Source organism: Hakea prostrata, chromosome 6, assembly GCF_041222555.1.
Source record: "Hakea prostrata isolate BN-2017 chromosome 6, UWA_Hpros_2, whole genome shotgun sequence".
Classification (NCBI taxonomy): Eukaryota; Viridiplantae; Streptophyta; class Magnoliopsida; order Proteales; family Proteaceae; genus Hakea; species Hakea prostrata.
Genome location: NC_142605.1, coordinates 19,239,927 through 19,255,484, shown reverse-complemented (window position 1 = coordinate 19,255,484; position 15,558 = coordinate 19,239,927). Strand labels below are relative to the sequence as shown.

Below are 15,558 nucleotides of genomic sequence, written 5' to 3'. Positions count from 1 at the left end.
ACAATATACCATCACTCGAACTCACCACTTATTCACTAAAAGGTGTTAATCTTACCAACCGAACAAAAAAACAACCTACAAATTATTTTTCCCCCTCCAAAATTGCGTATGTTGCAAGGCACGTTGCAGGTTTCAAGAGAGAAAGCCAATCACAAAAATGATGTCACACAAAAAGTGAAAACCCAGCCCAAAAGGCTTCCCAGGCTCAGCATTTTGAAAGGACAATCCTGACCCCAGACATCGAAATGTGGGTGAAGGGAGAAACTCAAGTCAAAAGAGGACTTAATACTCCCATATAAGCCCCATCCAAGCAGTGTTGGACTAAATTTCCAAAGCAAAAAAACACAATTGAGAAAAAGCAATTCCCCTAAAAACATAGATTTATTAGGAAGCTTCCAAACAATAACATTGTCACCAAGATAACTCATTTCTCATCCTACCCTTCCAACAATAGAAGCTTAAATGCCAAGCATTTCAACACGCAGGGAGACCTACCAAAAAGCTTTTCCATATGTCCACAATCCCTAATGCACCCCTTGGGCCCAACCAAGGATATCCATACCTGAATTCTTTCTAACCAAGCCATAAATCATGCATGCAGATCAAGATCATCAACTGTACAAGTCACCTTCATTTGAGTTCCTCTCCTCCAATGTTGTATCTCTTCTCCCCTTTGATTAAGAAAGGTTGAGAGTGATAAGGAAATCTTGTCTAGTTATGTACATATAAGCAGATTTCTAATACTATGCTAAGAACATTGATAAGCAATAGTAGAACTATATGCACTTCTCCTGGACTAAGGTTTCAACAACCACCACTTGCAGGTTCAATTGAACTAAGAAGACCATTGCCCCTCAGCTGTGTGCAGTGTTCTTCAGCATCAGCCTGAGCACAAATAATCACCACAGCCAAGCCATTGTAGTGTGCTTCTTGCATTATATTGACTGCATTATCAAGTGTCATTCCAGGTATCACCTTCATCAGCACCTGGACAACATATTCTCTCTTATTGTAGTTGTCATTATGCAACATTACACGGTAAGGTGGGGACATTTTCCTTGATTTCCTGAAAAACAAAGAACAGTTAGTAGCTTGAAGTTATAACATTCTGTTTTCAAGTTCATTCTGTAACAGGTGCAGTTTCGTCTGTGAAAATACTTGATAAAAAGCTTTTTCCTGAACTCTTAATTGTTTTGAAAATATTACCAGTTTAAATCCTAGAATTAATCACATTTTGATAATTTCTGAAATTGGTCTGAACTAACTCCCAGAAATATATACTAAACTCGGTTTTGGGCATAAGTAACCCATCCCTAAGTAATGACGTCAATCTACTGGACACCAAAACCACAAGGCAATAAAAGAAATTTTTAGTTTGCAATTTGTTTTAACAACTCTGAGGAAAGTGGACATGTCAACAGTGTAATACACTACAAAAAGAGCGGGTCAAAACTTAAGGGTTTTGAGTTTATACTTCACATCAAACTCAGATTCGCGGCCAGGTGTAGTTTTCTCAATGGTTGGTCTTTCCAACAAACCACCTCCTTTGCCTGCTCCGATGGCTGATACAGCCCTAAGATTGCCTCGATTTGAACATGGTCCTTTATAGATAGATTGTTTATCCCCTGTGAAATATTTATCCATGAGAATCATTAAGGCATGTGATTCTGAAGTAATCTACAGACTAGGGAATTGATGCTTCAGAGCAACAGACTACAAGTCAAAGTAGCAACTCCATGAAATTTTCAAGTTCAGCTACTAAAAAAAGGGAAAAAGAAAAACTACATAAGTAAGAAAACACAAAATAAAAACAATAAAATGCAAATATTTGAAAAACAAAGTTCTCATGAATTTATTTATTCATCATTTTATTTCAAAAGATGCAACCACAACTAAGAGACAGTAGGTTGTCATGTCTTGTGGTTATACCTTCAATAAATATCTAGGATAAGGGAGATGGCCAAAGGATTAAAGGGTGGGTAAAAGCCAAGATAAGGACTGTCATCTCTATCAGAAGATAAATCACTTTCCCGTTCCAGATATTACTCTTAACAAAAAAGATGTGTGATCCCCAGCAATGGTTATTAGGTCTATTTGATGGATATCTGATACCAAGACCTCATATTCTTCCAATTCTGAATTGATAACATAGATGGACATTACCATTTTATAGTTGTACATATGAATTCATACAGATATTATTCAATTTCTCATTAGACATAAAGGCACATCAAAGTCCTCATCAGCATCAAACATCAAACTTAATTAAGGTTAGAATTGGGCAAGACAACTTTTGGTGCACATGAGGAAGATTTTTGAACAAGTAGCACCAAGTTGCTCAATCTCCAAGTAAACACATATTCTCTAATCCTTCTGCCTATTTTATTAGACAGGTCTTCCTAACAAAGACAATCTGTTGGGATAAAGACGGCCATCTGTCAATCGTTCAACTCTGTAGAAGGGTGTGCCAAGTGCCCAAGGTGGGATCTGAGAGGGTCATAATGTATCCTGATTCCCATCTTACCCCTGCCTTTGCAGATAGGCTATTTACAAACTCAAATTTATGATCACTTGGTGACAATGGAGCGACCTTTATCATTGCAGCAAGGCCATCCACTAGATAAAATATCTGACAAGAGCACATTGGTTGTCAACCCAAATACATATCTCCTCTCACTTCTAACCAGGTTAGTTTTGTCCTAGCCTTGGTCTTTTAACTCTTCTAATCTAAGTTATATCACTCTATGGAACACACCACTTATTTGAAGCTTTATTCAACTACTTGCATCTTTGTAGAAGTTTTAGTGGGTTCTAAATAAGACTACGCTGGACCACAACATAGTAGAAATACAGTTTGGAATGTTGAACCAAAAAGTAACTCTACAAATAATGAAAATTAAAAGGGATGTTAATGGTGAGCTCATATTTATCCTGTGTCTTGGGGACTGACGTGTAACAGAGGACCATTGCCCTAAAAATATCCAAACGGAAGTGTCTTTGTGTTATCTGTTTCCTTTGACCAAATCTTGACAGCAGATCACCATATTTTGAGAAATAAACCAATAATAAAATTTGTACTTCTTATAGTTAGGGCACATGCAAACTAAGCTTATAAATGGCAGTGTCCCTTAACTTCAGATCCTAGGTTTGCTTCTTAAGTCCATTAGGGGTACAATATGCCTCATAAACTAGAGCTGTTTTCTAGCTGTCCCATGGTAAATAGTGCAAGTTGTCATGGCACTCATCTGTATCACAGATAATTATCATTAAAATAAATGATCACTGTTAAATATAGTCGATGCAGCCTAGGGTTTTTAGTGGGGGCATCTTATCACCTAAGCACCCTTCGCATTAGGTTGCCATGACAGATACAGAGATAGTTGTGTTCTTCAGACTCTTGGTTCCTTTCACATCATATTGGTTTGCACAAAAAAATTGCAGATTTCCATTATAAAGAAATCATGGACCCTCAAACAAAACTGTCTGCAGGATGCCTAATTTTTTGTAAAAGCACCAATCTTTATATATGGGACTGCAACATGCCTTGATTCACACATTGGTCAAAAATGAAGAATGAGCCAACAGCCAATAGACGAACACATAATTATGCACAACAGGCAAGGATAAAAAAAAATTAAACCATGCTTCCAAAATTCATAAATTCTGAATTGATGGTTCAAACTTATATCTTCTACATCATCCTAGTAAGCTAATCTTATTTTACATGACCAAGCAACAACTGTGAATATATATAGAACTACACTATTACACATTCATGTGCATCTGCACGTCGACTTCTTGCTTTTATTCTGATTAGATAGAATAATCAGAGCACAGACTGCTAGTGGTAATGCATGATTTGCCTAAATAATCTTTAATTCTAATTATTTTTTAAACAAGTAGAATTTTATAGGTTGAGAATAAGAAAGAGAGAGATAATGGCATAAAATGTTAGAAGGGATAAATATTGGAGTAAATGTAAGAAGGTTGTGTTTCCACACCATCCTAGATTTAATAAACAAAAATAAGTTAAATAACTATATGAAAACACAATATATATTCACTCTATTCCTTATGAAAACCAGCCCTCACTTTGTGGATGAAAATGTCTTATTTTCTTTGGAATTTATAGGTTTCAACAACCAACCTACTTGCATCCAAATGACAAATCACAATCAGATCCTCCTCTGTGGAATCCTCCCGAAGTAATTATTACATTGATTGTCATCATAGAAGAAAAACAATCAGATCAATAACTTCACATGAACCCCATATATATGATACAGAATAGTGGCAATAATGGCTTTATGGTGTGATCAAACAAGAGTGGTTAGGATGGGCATTTTAGTCCTTGAAAAATGGTTTTAAGGGTACTTAAGTCAATAGAGAAAGTTTACTAAAACAAATTCCAATTAGGTTTTAAATCATACTATCATATCATACTACTATATAAAAGTAAACCCTCAAGTTAGTAACGGACGATTTTTCATTGGACCAAAATACCCTTTTTACAAAGCAATACACCCCTTGCCATGGAATGCAACCTTTCAAAACAAAGCACCCTTTAAGAACTCAACCAAAATATCCTTCTCTCTCAACAGCATAACCTACTATACATAACACACCCTTACAATACAAAGCACCCCTCAATAAATCCACCATTCAAACTTTCCAACCCCCCATAGTTCAAAAGTTATAATTTTAATCAGAAGAAGAAAAAAAAAGGCCTACAAATCATATCATATCATAATATATCATATCTGAACCCCCAAAAAAAAATCATATTATATCATATCATGACATACTATATCATACTAGAACTCAATACAATTATGGTATGTTTTTTACTTGACTAAAATACCCTTCCCTAACTGCTAAAAAAAAACCCTCCCAAGCGTGCCTTTTCAAACATCACCAAATCATATCTATCTATCTCTATCCATCTAATGGGGAAAAGATACCCCCCTCACCAAGAATCAAATGACCATCACCTCCAAACGTTACTTCTCTTCAACCCCAACATACAGCCAGAGCCCTCTAGATATAGTCATTTCTCTTCAACACAATTGTACCTATTTCAAAACACCTGCACGTTGCAGTTTCCGAAAGCTGCATGCGCTCATCCTCCATATTTTGCTCCAGATTACATCAAAACTTAGCTTCTAAGCTTGCCAATCGACCCCTAAACTGCAGAAAACCCATCTTTGCTGCCCAACTACCTCTTATTGCTGTTGTGGATCTGTAATCTTTTGACACCCAAAAAAACACCAGCGGAGTGGTCCTCAGGACCTTCTACAGAGTGCCAACAAGCGAAGCTAATCACCATAAGAACTTCACATGACAAAGGCAGGAAAGGTATGGCGATCCAAGAGGAAGTCCCCTGTTCTTTTTCTTTTCTTTGAAGCCTGTTTCCTGCCAGCGGAGGCAGGACAACAGCCAGGCACTTGATCAATTTTTCCATTATGACCGACTGCCATCTGAATTCTGTGATGGACTCTCTTGAAAAATAACAACTATTCACCGAGAGTCAACTAGGTGGAGAAAAGAAACTTACTTGTGTTCCCCAAATGAAGCTTTTTAAAATTAGGGAAGGTAGTAGCGGGAGGGCCATGAGAATACATTAGCAGGATGTTCCTAATTTCTCAACCTTGAATTTATCCACATTCCTAATTTCCACACCTTTCGCTGCCTTCTATCTCCTCCCGTTTTCCCTTGATTTTTGTACTTAATTGAATGAACTAGAAATTTAGGTCAAGGTGGATTGAAGATTTTGTCTAAGCTTATGCACAACGGGCGGTGATTTTTTCTTTCGTCATCAATTCAAAGAGAATATAAACTTCTTAGGAAGGTCAATTTCATGCCAAATCCATCCGTGCTGAGCTTCCTTCTGCTTTTTCTACCACAAAAGCTTCATTTTGCTTTTCCTCTGTTCTCTGTTTTAGGCGATGAACAGATTAGGAGCAAAGTATATTTTTACTGTATATAGTATTTTCGGAAGAAAGAGGAGTTTTTCATTCATCATCAAGTTGTTGTGGGTTTGTTTCATCTACAATTTATCTAGCCTTATTGTATTTTCAGTTTTCACTGATGTGGCTGTTCTGTTTGTTTAGTCTTCAGAGAGAAGAAGAAAGGAGAAAGAGTACAATAAATGTACCCTACTGATTTGTTTGTTTAGTCTACAGAAGGAGGAAGAAAGGAGAAAGAGTTCCAGAATAAATTTACCTTAGTAAAGGAGATGAGAAAGAAGCAAGAGTAACCTGAGGGGAGTGATCATTTTACCGCCCGGAGGGGGGGGGGAATGAGAAGAGAAACAACCAAGAACAAGAAAGGAGGAACGGTAACTATCAATTCCTACAAATTAAGCACAAAATAATTCGATGGATTAGATTAGATCTTAAAAAATGAAGGGTTGAAAATTCAGGACATCCGTTAATGAATTCTCATGATGGTTCAATTACATTTTTGCCTTAAAATTAGAACCAAATTGCCTATTCAAAATACCAAATGTACTCCTTTAAAACTAAAATTTCACACAAAATGAAAACATGATAATCTCTAAAAAGTCAAGAAAAAGAACTCAATTTACTATTACAATATATGGAGAAAAGATTTAAAACAACAACAACAATAAGCCTTGCCCAACTAAATGGAGTCAACTACATGGATTCTAGCCTTCCAATCAATTCTGTTTGAGGCCATGCTAGATACAAGTCCTAAGCTATGCATATCCTTTCTCACCAATTCTCTTAAGGTTATCTTAGGTCTGTCCCCAACTCTTTTAGTTCATTCAATCTAGATTATATCACTTCTCCGTATAGGGACATTTATAAGTCTCCGTTGAGCGTGGTTGTGCCACCTCAAACGACTTTCTCGAAGCTTATTACTTACTAGAGCAACTCCTAGACCAACTCTAATATGATCATTTCTCATCTTATTATTCCTAATTTTGCCACTCATCCATCTTAGCATCCTCATTCTGCTACACTATATGATTCTTTTTAATAGCCCAATACTCTACATCGTACATCATAGCTGGTCAAATGATAATCCTATAGTATTTTCCTTTAAGCTTTAATGGAATACTTCAATCACACAAGACCTCGGACGCACCTCTCCATTTCATCCACCCTATTTTAATTCTTTGGGAAACATCATCCTTTGTATCACCTCTTTTATTTATGATTGAACCAAGATGCCTAAAACAATCACTCTGAGGATCTCCTTATTGTTAAGTTTCACCACCTCATCGTCTACCCAATCATGACTAAAGTTACAAACTAGATACTTTGTCTTCGTTTTACTTAATTTAAAGCCTCTTGATTCTAAAGTTGTTATCCATGATTCTAACTTGATATTAATCCCTACTTGAGTCTCATCTATCAACACAATATTATCAGTAAAAAAAGCATACACCAAGGGACCTCATCTTGAATGTCTTTGGTTAATTCATCCATTACAAGTGCAAATAAATATGAGCTTAAAGTTGATCCTTGATGTAGCCCAACTGTAATTGGGAATTCATTACTTTGTCCCCCTACTGTTTTTACATTTGTCCATATATTTAATTACAACACTTCTTTTCTCTAGTACTTGCCAAATTAAAGCTCTAGGAACTCTATCATAAGCTTTTTCTAGGTCAATAAATATCATATGAAGGTCTTTTATACATTTTCATAAGTCTCCTAATTAGGTAAATAGCCTCCGTCGTAGATCTTTTAGGCATAATGTTAGGTACCTGAATGAGGCTACTTAACAAGGTGGAATAACTCAAGAAGAAAAAAGGAACTTTGAATAAAAGTTGAATAAGAAACAATACATTCTACCGCGGTGGTGATTCCTACGGCTACCCAGGCAATGCTCTCACATAAACTTTCTCATGCTCAAAACATGTCTCTTCTACTCTTCCTTCCCCCTATTTATAGCATTCGTTCCTCGTTTAATTACGAATCATCCCAATTCGATAGGACTCTTCAGTAACCCATGTAATATGACTCTTCAATCTTCCTCAAGGACCTGATACAATAGGACTCTTCAAATCTACCAATTGTTTCCTTCCATAGATTTAGGGATTTACTTTCCCGTCGGTGTGCTTGTATTACTGAGACCTATCAATACTCCCCTCACGGTTTCACCTTGTCCTTGGTGAATCTGATCTCTTCTGCTGGGGGGTTTAATGGAGTGGGCTTGCCCGGGGGTTTCTTTGGGGGTCTGCGGCCCGTCTTTGTGTTGGGTTTGTTTGGGCCTTGTTTGAGATGCATAGCCGATTGAGGCCCAAATAACACAATCTTTGGCTCGTGGGGATTGGACCAACCCTGACCGGTTTGGGTGACCGAACCAACCCCAACCCTAATACTCCATCGTCTTCTTCTTCCTTTCTGCGACGATTTGCTGCACCCTAGCTGCGCTGAGGTTTTGTCCGTGAGCTCTTCTTCTTCGATTCGGTGGCGGTCCTCGCAGCCCGCGTTAATCCGGTGGGCATCGACACCCGAAACTCTCATTCGAATCGACTTGGATTTTCACGTGTACTTTCAAATCGACTTCGGCTCGTTTGTCTCACCACCATCGTGGTTGTCCAAGCTGATGGATTTCTTATCGCTCTCATCTCGAACTCCATTCTTGGCCTTCGTGAAGTTCGCCCAATCCGGTTTGCGCGTCTCCGGTGCCCATCTCGCATCATCTTCCGATGTTCGGTGCTACTCAGCTAGTGTTCTTGCTGAATTTGATGTTGCCCGAGGCTTGACTTTAATCACCATTCCTCCGCTCGTTCTTCGCGGGTCGCTGTCATCTCACTTCCCGGGATCGTGATGCTCGATACCATTTGTTAGGTCGATGAGGCTACTTAACAGGTGGAATAACTCGAGGGACTTTGAATGTTGAATAAGACATACATTCTACCGGGTGTTCCTACGGCTCCCAGAGCAATGCTCTCCATAACTTTCTCGATGCTCAAACATGTCTCTTCTACTCTTCCTTCCCCCTATTTATGCAATTCGTTCCTACGTGTTAATTACGAATCATCCCAATTCGTGGACTCTTCGTACTGTGTATATGACTCTTCAATCTAATCCTAGTACTAATACAATGGACTCTTCAAATCTACCATCGTTTCCTTCCTGTTTGGTTTACTTTCCTGGTGTGACTTGTATTACTGAGCCTATCCATAACCCAAATTGGTCTTCTAAAATTGTGATTAAGTGTCTCAAACAAGTTTCAACTACTCTCTCCCATAATTTCTTAGTATGGCTCATCAATTTAATGCCCCTATAGTTATTACAACTTTGAATATCCCCTTTATTTTTATAAATTGGAACCACGATGCTTTTCCTCCGTTCTTCTAGCATTTTCCCTATGCTTATAATCTTATTAAACAACTTAATCAACCAAACTAGCCCATGGGTTTTTAAGCTCTTCCATACCTCTATTAGGATTTCATCAGGACCTTGTGTCTTGCCTAGTTTCATCCTCTTTAGTGCTTCTTTTACTTCGGCCATCGAAATTCTCCGTATATATGTTCGAAAATTAATGCTTTCATTTAATAACTAACAAGCTAAATTCTCATGATTCATCCCCACTCTCTCTCTTTCTCTCTTTCTCTCTAAATAAATCTTAGCTTCATATTATACATACCCAAAATTATGATAACATTTCATAGGAAAAAAGAAAACATAATTTTATTGAACATATTAAGTTTAAATTTTCATAATGACTTTATAGAACATAAAGAGTAAAACAACCCCCTATCTACCCTAGCACTTCATCACTATTTACCCTTACTTCATTCTCAAAAGTTTCTCTCTGATTCTCACCAAAAGTGAACTTATTTGAAAATGCCAAATTACCCTTTGTTTGTATCTCATAAATCGGTTGTGTTGATTTTTTATTTGTTGCTCATCTTCTTCTATCCATTTCTTCATTTTTATAGAAATCCATTCCAAGATTTTATTTTAATTTTTTAAATTCTTATGTTTTTCCTTTCTTCCACTTTAATAGAAATTATTATTTTGTGTTTCTCCTTTCTTCCCACTTTTTACATGATTCCATTAAATGCCATCAGACGTATTTTTTTGTTTATTGTTTCTTCCTCCATCTTTAACCATAATCCATTAAACATGATTAGATGTTTTTTTTCTTTCTTTTAAATTTCTACCTCTTGTACAACAATCCACAAAAGGAAAAACGAAAATATAAATAAAAAATAAAAACTAATAGAAAAGAGGGGGATAGTATGAAAACACATAATCACATATAATAGATTCTTATAGAGAAAAGGACAAAAGAAAAGCAAAAAAAAACCATCAAATAAAAGAAAGAAATTTAAGGAGGAAAAGAGAGGTAAAAGAGAGGACAATAAGAATAAATAGCCTAACTTCCAATAAAAAAGGCAACCACCAATCTACCTAGTACCATCTACAGATATACTAAATCTAAAGTACACATTTTTCCTGAAGAAAACCTATCGACAGAAAAAAGATATGAGCATTTAAATTAAAAATAATAATAATAATAATAACACGTTGAATTTTGCTAGTTTGTATATGAAAATTGTAACTCTTGAGGGAATAACATTAATAAATGTGTCTATTGCATGACCAAATCTGTAGGAGTCAAACGTTAGACTTGGAACAGAACTTTCACTGTCACTGATGCTCTAACTTTACCTAATAAGAACATTAATAAGTTGTCTTTGCACCCAATGTTGTTATTATTCTTTTTGGGATAAAGGGATCTTGTTTTTACAAGTTATAGAAAGCCTGCAAAGCATTTATTGGTCAAAAGGAATGACAAACTTAATAGACAAAATATCTAGACAAGAATTTACCAAGTAAAGATCTTTCTCCAGAAAGTAAAGAATCAATATAGCAATCTTCAACAATGAAAGGCTGGTTGAAGCTAGCAAGCCTTGGAGCAAACAGTTAAGTTGCACTAATGTCCAAAAACATGAAAGAACCTTCTCGTGAATCAAGGACAAGGTTAGGGGTGTAAACAGATCGGATTAGGATCGGATCATAGTAACACCATATCCGCATCCTATTATATTCGGACGGATTCAGATAATATCCTATCGGTTTTCGAATAGATTCAATCGGATTCGGATGATAGTCAGATAGTTTTTTTCTTAAGTAGATTCTTCTAACAACAACAACAATAAGCCTTGTCCCAACTCAATTAGAAGAATCTTAAGTAGATTCTTCTAAATGAGTATGAATACAGATTGAATACAAGTTTTTGACTATTTGTTGACATCGTTACCACTTTATTTGTGAGGATTAGGTTTGAAATTTAAGAATTTAGTGATTTTGGTAGCTATTTTAGTAGAGATTATAGAAAATAGTCACATATCTCAAGTAAAAGATCTATAAAAATAAGAAAAATAAATCCAAATAAATGACTTATATCGGATAATTTAATCGGACGGATAATAAGAGGTAAGAAAGGGTTATACCATATTTGCATCCTATTAGTAAACGGATGGATTCGGATACCCCTAAACGGATGCGGATGCAAATTCGGAAGCAGATTTTGGTTATCCATTTACACCCCTAGACAAGGCAACATACATTTGCCCCTCCCAAACCCTGCAAGGCTACAATAGTTGGAACCCTCGTGCAATGGGACAATCTTTCTAAATTGACTTGCATCCAATCCCATAAAGTATCAAATTGGGTAAAAAATAAATAATATCTTAAATAATATCTCAATCCTCTACCAATCACACAGGATTCCAGCATTGCGTTAAGAGTTTTAGAATGGAAAAGGCTAGTGTGGTATTAATTTTGCTTTTGGCAAATTCAAATTATTATTACTGAAAACCCTTTTTGATATATAACTTTGAAAATATTTACTCAAAGAAGAGAGAGTCCCCAAGCAGAATTCACCATGGCACAACCAGAAACATAGTGAAACAGCTCCAATTTATGGCAATAGCTGGTGCATATTTTGATCCAGGTTGGATCGGAATCCTCAGTATGTTGGCCTTGCAAGTCTAATCTAATTAAAAAACCCATGGTGAAGCATAATACCCAGATCTAATACATATTGTGTAGGCAACTTTTACACACTAGAGATCAGTACTTCCTATGCCACATAATATCCATCATGCAAAGCTAAAAGAAGTCAAAATTATTGAAGAAATAAGGGAGGGAATAAATCAGTGGGGGGAGAACATTGGTACAAAACCAACACAGATCTCTTTTTTTTTTTGGTGGGGGGGGGGGGAGCTCATACCTTCAAATATCAAATGGAAGCAGGGGAAAAACTCCCTGCATTCTGGTGGTTGGAAGGGTTGTGAGAAGGAGATGAGTGTCAACCCCATGTTTGGCTGGTGAAAATTGAATGGAATGGTGGCAAGAATAAGGTGGAGCAAGGTGATGGATGTGGTTGATTGGGTTAAAGAAAGTGGCAGGGGCGGATGAGGTTGAATCAAGAAGACAACGACGATGACAATGAAAGAGGAGGTAGTGAATTATCTTTCTAATTCAAGGAGGAAATGATATTTCTACAGTCAGAATTTTGATCTTCCAAGCATACACTCTTTAAAGCTCTGCATAATTAAATGACTTAAATTAAATTTTGGCCATAATAGGTAAATGGGTCTTGGCCTCATTTAGTTTTCCTATTGTATTGATTAAGTTAAAATAGAAACAGGGTTCAGTAATGATTTCTTCTTCTTCTTTTTTTTTTTATGAAAACGAAATTCATTCAGAAACTGGGCTATTACAACCACTGGCTTCTAACTTGCATAAGTTTTTAAGCCAAACCTTTGGAAGCTCCACCGAAAGGGCAATCTTGGACAAGTAGTCGGCCAATCTATTGGCATTCAAGAACAGGCTTAAAAATACCAGATTAAAGGGGAATTTCAGACTAGAGATATCCCACAGAATAGGATCCCCTTCAAGATGTGGGGGTTGGAAAAAATCAATCCGCTGAATGATTTCCTCCGAGTCAGATTCAACAATAAGTTCTGGATTCCCATATTATAAGCTTGAAGGAGATCTGCTCTAGTTGCGCAAGCTTCAGAAAAAAGAAGAGAAATGACAACTTGCTAGAGCCTAACCCCCTTGGCTTTTTCTCTCATAATTATGGTTTCTTGGATATAGATCATTATTCATGCCATTATATCAAAATCGAAATACTTACACTAATAAGTAGTTAATCACCTTCAAAATAAGTACACAAAAAAAAAAACCAAACAAACCATCCAAATAGTAATCACCATAGCAAGGAATACAGAAAGGTAATCTTGGAATGTTCTTTTTTAAAATGGATAAATTTCTAAAGGTAACACAAAGACAAATAAAAAGCATAGAAAAGTCAAGAGGCCTAGGAGTACAAACAAGTGCAAACCCACAGCCAAAAAGGAAACGAATAAGACAATTCCTTCTAAAACAAGGGAGAGAAAATGTCACATGTGAGATGAAATGCTCAATGACAGAAGAAATTTTTGACACAATCAATTTCACACTTGTTGATGCAAAAGTTCTTCAACCCCTAAAGAACAGATTAGTGGGAGTGGATCAGTCTGTGTCTACGGAATCTCTACGTGATGGGGAAAAAAAGATCAATAGTTTCTCTCATGTCTCTCCTTGAACATTGCTACTTTACTTGCAACTCCTTTTTATATTGCCTACTCCTAGTAATAGCACATTGTATGTTAGACTCTTTATAACTTCTGCATCAACAAGTATGAAATTGATTGTGTCAAAAATTTCTTCTGTCATTGAGCATTTCATCTCACATGTGACATTTTCTCTCCCTTGTTTTAGAAGGAATTGTCTTATTCGTTTCCTTTTTGGCTGTGGGTTTGCACTTGTTTGTACTCCTAGGCCTCTTGACTTTTCTATGCTTTTTATTTGTCTTTGTGTTACCTTTAGAAATTTATCCATTTTAAAAAAGAACATTCCAAGATTACCTTTTTGTATTCCTTGCTATGGTGAAAAAAAGATCAATAGTTTCTCTCATGTCTCTCCTTGAACATTGCTACTTTACTTGAAACTCCTTTTTATATTGCCTACTCCTAGTAATAGCACATTGTATGTTAGACTCTTTATAGCTCCGAACAGCATGTCAAACAGATACTTTGAAATATCTATGGCATGATACAAACAAAATACTCCATGAATGAGGACTATCTAATTCAGTATGATTTAGAAATAGAGGAGAAAAACACTCCACCACACTTAGACCATAGTTTACTGTAGTTCATGTAACTGATTATAACTGCAATTAAAATCCATCAATATCATCAGAGCATTAGTCCAATGTTAGTATATTTATCATGCCCATATGCAAAGATACCACTAAAAACTGGGTGCTTGGAAGCTCAAACCAGTGCAGATAGCCAGTCTCCACCATGCAACCATGAATATCATAAATACTTATGACTAAAAACACATATCACAAGTTCTAGATGGAATAATGCTTCCTTCTCTAAGAAATGTTAATCAGAGACATGCAAAACGCAAAATTAAAGGCAATTGGAACATAACAAAGACACAAATCAACTAAACAACTACATTTCGTACATCCACATAGACAGTTGATTCTATAAATCAAATTGTTATTGGAAACAACTACAAAGATTAAAGCTGAAGTTTGATTTTTCATATGAAAATTTAAAGAAATCACCCAAACCCCATGAGATAATCGATTGCAGAGTTGATCGAAAAAATATGACACGATTAAATGTCGAACCCAAATTTGACAGGAAAAAGGGAAAATTAGGAAGCGAAGAAGTGAGAGATAGAGAAAACCTGGTTTAGGAGTGAAGACATGATTAGGTGAAAGAGCGACTCTTCCACAAATGGCCGTCTCCATGGCCGCTGTGACTCTCTTGAGGTGTGTGTCTCTCTCTCTCTATCTCTTCCCCAACCAACCTTCGGTTCAGAGTCTCTAGAGCAAGACCACCTGCGTTAAAAATCAATAAAAAAAACAAATGGCCCTTATTTTTACTATTATTTTTTTCCTGGTTATTATTGGTGATAAATCGAAAATCACGAGTGGCCAGGGGATTTCTGGTCTGGCGGAGAGATCTTACGGTGAACGTGTGGACCGAAATGTTGATAGAGAACGTTTATATGGCCCACCTTTAGGCTGATCTTAACCGTTTATTTGATCATGATATGCCATGGATATTCCAGATTTGGTTCGCCAATAAGGTGCCACGTATTCCGTGTGGGGAGCACAAGACCCGTTTGTGATCAACTGATAGATGACTTATTCAAGGAAAGGTGCCACCTCAGCTGAAAAACACTTTGAGAAGTTTGTTTAGAATTGGTTTCTAAGTGGAATTGATTTCTCTTTAATTCTACAGTTTTTGAAATTAGGATCTTTCATGGTAAATATTTCTAGAGTTGATTTTAGAATAATTTATTATTATTTCCAAGAAATTACTGATAAATAATGAGCACCTCACCTTCTTTCCAAGTGAACTACCGAAGTGATTTATGCGATTTCACTATTGAATTTGAATGATTTATGCAATCAAAAATGTTTATTCGGAATACTATTCAATGAGGGGATCTTGTTTGGAATAATCAAGGCAACTTTTTTGGAGATAAA

The 15,558-nt window shown here is 36.3% G+C and overlaps 1 protein-coding gene across 1 annotated transcript; it reads right to left on the bottom strand.

Annotated features, from left to right (window-relative positions):
- Window positions 1-362: 362 nt before the first annotated feature.
- On the bottom strand, window positions 363-14,919 carry LOC149012464 (Ribosomal protein L12/ ATP-dependent Clp protease adaptor protein ClpS family protein). The gene is made up of 3 exons (XM_089158140.1): window positions 14,751-14,919; window positions 1,475-1,625; window positions 363-1,066 (listed from the first exon to the last, which is right to left on the bottom strand). Exons 1-3 carry the CDS (start codon window positions 14,812-14,814, stop codon window positions 805-807), a joined length of 477 nt encoding a protein of 158 aa, XP_089014266.1. The 5' UTR covers window positions 14,815-14,919; the 3' UTR covers window positions 363-804.
- Between the last annotated feature and the right edge of the window lie 639 nt (window positions 14,920-15,558).

Coding starts and splice junctions, on each gene's coding strand:
- LOC149012464 (XM_089158140.1), bottom strand. CDS start 14,814: ATGGAGACGGCCATTTGTGGAAGAGTCGCTCTTTCACCTAATCATGTC. Junction 1,626..14,750: donor TGTCTTCACTCCTAAACCAG/GTTTTCTCTATC, acceptor AATATTTCACAG/GGGATAAACAATCTATCTAT. Junction 1,067..1,474: donor GAATCTGAGTTTGATGTGAA/GTATAAACTCAA, acceptor TTTGTTTTTCAG/GAAATCAAGGAAAATGTCCC.